This window comes from Geospiza fortis, unplaced genomic scaffold (genome assembly GCF_000277835.1).
Source record: "Geospiza fortis unplaced genomic scaffold, GeoFor_1.0 scaffold174, whole genome shotgun sequence".
NCBI classification, from domain to species: Eukaryota; Metazoa; Chordata; class Aves; order Passeriformes; family Thraupidae; genus Geospiza; species Geospiza fortis.
Window position 1 is genome coordinate 1,125,500 of NW_005054480.1, and position 3,457 is coordinate 1,128,956.

The window sequence follows — 3,457 nt, forward strand, 5'->3', positions numbered from 1 at the left end:
CTGGAGGGTGATGGAAGTTGCCATGGAGAGGGCTGCTGAGTTTCACCGCTTCCTCGAAATGGTTTGAAGATGACACTCAGCAGGAGAAGGAAATCAAGCTAGGAGCCCTGATGATTGGTATTTTCTGTGTAAATAAACTTTGTTTAGAAAGGCGGTTTGCTTGTATTTGAGTTGTATTTGGAGAATCATTTAGGGCAGAAAAGACCTCTGAATTTATCAAACCCAGCCTATGACCAAACACCACCGTGTCAACCAGACTATGGCACTAATTGCCATATCCAGTCTTAATTTTAACATCTCCAGGTGTGATTGGAACCGTGTCTCCACCACATCCTGGGCACCTCCTTCGTGTCTATTCACCCTTCTATGAAGAAATAATTCTTAATGTCCTACATACCTCTCCTGACTCAGCATAATTCCTGTGCTTGTAACCTAATAGCTTATTCCAGAAAATTGGATTTGCTAACAGTGTGTTCTAGGAGCCAGTGTTCAGCATTTCAGGGTGGGAAGTTTGGTGAGAAATAAGATACTTCTGCTGTTTAAGAAGCATTGAATGCAAATAGGATGGTAACACTGAGCTCAGTACTATAAAGAGAAACCAAAAGAAACTTTTTTTATAAAGTGGTAACATAGGCATGAGTCACAGTAATCCAGCAAGAGCTTGACAGACACCCCAGCTTCAGAGGCAGGATTGCAAGACATCTCTGTTACTCTGTTGGAACAAAAAGGGGGAGTAGCAGAACTTTTTCAGAGTGATACAACTACTGAGCATTAAGAATCTTAATTTGTTAGCAAAAAAACAAAACCCCAAACGTAAAATCACAGGATAGAATACCAAGTTGGAAAGGACTTCAAGAACACCTGGCCCAACCTTTCTTGGCAAAACACAGTGGAGCCAGTGGCTTCCTATAGTTTGTTCCATTTCTTCCTCCCAAGTTTCACAAACTTAAGCGATTTAAACAAGTGGCCCTGTGTAGCAAGCTACTTGTATGGAAAGACAAAGAACCCCCATTATATATTCTCTCTTTGAGACACTTATCTCACACAGTACCAGTTCTGTTTTAATAAACGCCAGTGAGAAATTAAAGATGGGTGGTACTGCTTAAGGAAGAAGAAAAAACAGTCGAACTGCTACAAGGTCAGTCAAACAGACTTTAATCTTTTTGTTTCTAATAACCTTGAAATTGTTCTCTTTGCAGTTGACTGTATTGAAATAGGTGTTTTCTGAACCAAACTGCTGCACAGCTTCCACATTATTAAAAGTCTATGCTGAGGCTTTAACAAAATACAAAAATTCCTTTAAGAAAACATTTAATGAGGGAAAACAAGTCACATTCCCATCTGCTTGACCTTAAGTTATCTTGAATTTTACTAAAGTGCAAAAAAGCTAGAAGCTTCTAAGCTAAATTGGGGGAAATCCCTGATAACATGGTTTTTTTGTGTACAAATGCTTTTTTTGAAGTATCTGTATGAACATTATGGCAGCTAACAAACACATTTATCTCATAAACACAGTGCATAGTCCTCAATTCAGTGCTACTATATGTCCCTGAACATTTTATAAGATTGTGGAAGCTTCTGCCATGAGGGTGGTTGTCCTGCCAGTCTGTCTTGTACTCATGTGGGTCAGGCTTTCAGCTGCCTGCAGAGGAAAACAAAGGGGAAATTCACAGTTAATGTGGGAAATCTGTCCTCATTATTCCCTTGTGTCCTGGCTGCCAGGATCAGGCTGCTTCCATTGCCCTTATAACCACACACAGGTCCAGTGGTGACTTCTATGTCCTGTTCTCTTCCACCTATGGAGCCTGGATGCCTACCTGACCACAGCTGTGAGACTCTGGTACCAGTCATTGATCTCTTGTTGGTTGCTGGACATCAACAGCAGTGTCTTGTGTGGAAAGGAAAGCTGAAAAACAAGCAGAATTTGTGGCATTCCTTGCCAAGGCAGCAGCTGCAGTGGAAGGAAAATCATCACCACTGAATTCAGTCCCTGCATGCTGATTTTTACCCCCTTTCTTCCCACACAGAAAAATTTAGTCTTAATATTGAGTGAAGCCAGAGACTGTACGGTACAGAACAAGTGCCACTCTCATCCATTGTTTCCAGTCAAAGTTGACAGCTCATTCTGACCTGTTTGGAGGTGAGCAATTAGAATTCTCAGCAGCTCATCCAGTTTTCTACCCTATTCCATGTCCCTAGGGGTCCTTCCACTACCATCATCTACAGGTCACAGCTTGCTCAAAGACTTCTTTGTCATAGCTCACAAGAAAAGAGCTAACACATCCCCAGGTGCAACCTTGGAAAAGCTGACTTTGAAACTCCTGCAGAAGACTCTGGTCCCTGTCAAGGAATCTGCAGCCCTCAGGGAATTGGATGCACAACATCTGTTGCAATAACATCCACATCTTTTTCATTCTCTGTTTTTCTATATGTTTAGTCTGTAATCAGTGTAATTCATTGTCACACGAGTGTGGGGCTGCCCCCCAGACCTGTGGCTCTGATGAGGGCATGTCAGAGTCCTGGTGGAGCCTCCTCACCTGAGCTAAGTGAAGCAACCAGCAGCCTGTAACTCCAGAGTGTGCAAGAGGCTCCATGCCACAAAAGGAAAAGTACCTGCATCACTCAAGAAGGGAAGGGTTGTCCTAACTCAGACTTGCTCACTGCATTTTGTCAGCACCGTCATCATCTCGGTCCCTCTGCTGCTGAGACAGCTGGACACCTGCTTACAGGGCTGTCTCCACTGGCACTTCTGCCTGGCACAGGTGGGAAGACTTACACTGAGGAGCCCTCCCTGGCTCCACGTGTGGCCGAACACTTTATCCACTGAGCACTGGTGGAGCGGGTAGACAGCCTGGCAGGACAGTTTGCTGGAGCTCAGCAGGTGCAGTGGGGGGGAGGGCTTCGCTGCCAAACATCCTGCGCTTTAGTTCTTCTCCCTTTGCAGGCACCACCAAAAGCCAGCCTTCCCGGATATACCAGCGCCCTGGGCATGGAAACAGAGACAGCTGTGAGAGCTGAGGGAGGGCAGGTGTGGGAACTCTGCACATCACTTTGGATGTGAGGAGTCCCCCGAGACCACGTCGAGAGCCAAAACCCCGTCAGGGGGCTCGGAGATCTTGGCATGATGCCCGGAACACTTGGTGGCTGGATTTTGATCCTGCAAATGAATTGCCAGTTTGGTATGAGGGCTGGAAGGTGTGTTTAAAGGTTTAAAGGGTGTTTTTATAAGGTGTACACAGGGTGAAAATATAAGTTTTAAAAATTTTTGTATAAAGGTAATGGGGACAAGATGGAGGGAACAAGGCGTGTCTCATCCTTCTTCCTTCTTCTTCTTGTTCTCTATCTTCTGCTGTGATGTTGGCACTCAGGGATTGGTTTGGGGAAGGGGTGCACTGTCCAACATGGGTGATAGGTATTGGAAAGTAAAGGTAAATATGATATACGTAATTTGTGGTAT

The 3,457-nt window shown here is 44.5% G+C and overlaps 1 protein-coding gene across 1 annotated transcript in view; it reads right to left on the reverse strand.

The window, feature by feature from the left end:
• Window positions 1-1,138: 1,138 nt before the first annotated feature.
• The window catches only part of ARHGEF39 (Rho guanine nucleotide exchange factor 39), a 17,561-nt gene continuing 15,242 nt past the window's right edge, over window positions 1,139-3,457 (reverse strand). The window contains 4 exon segments of the mRNA XM_014310067.2: window positions 1,139-1,642; window positions 1,818-1,906; window positions 2,777-2,909; window positions 2,911-2,983. Coding sequence (XP_014165542.2) covers window positions 1,627-1,642; window positions 1,818-1,906; window positions 2,777-2,909; window positions 2,911-2,983 — 311 coding nt within the window. The 3' untranslated portion in view covers window positions 1,139-1,626.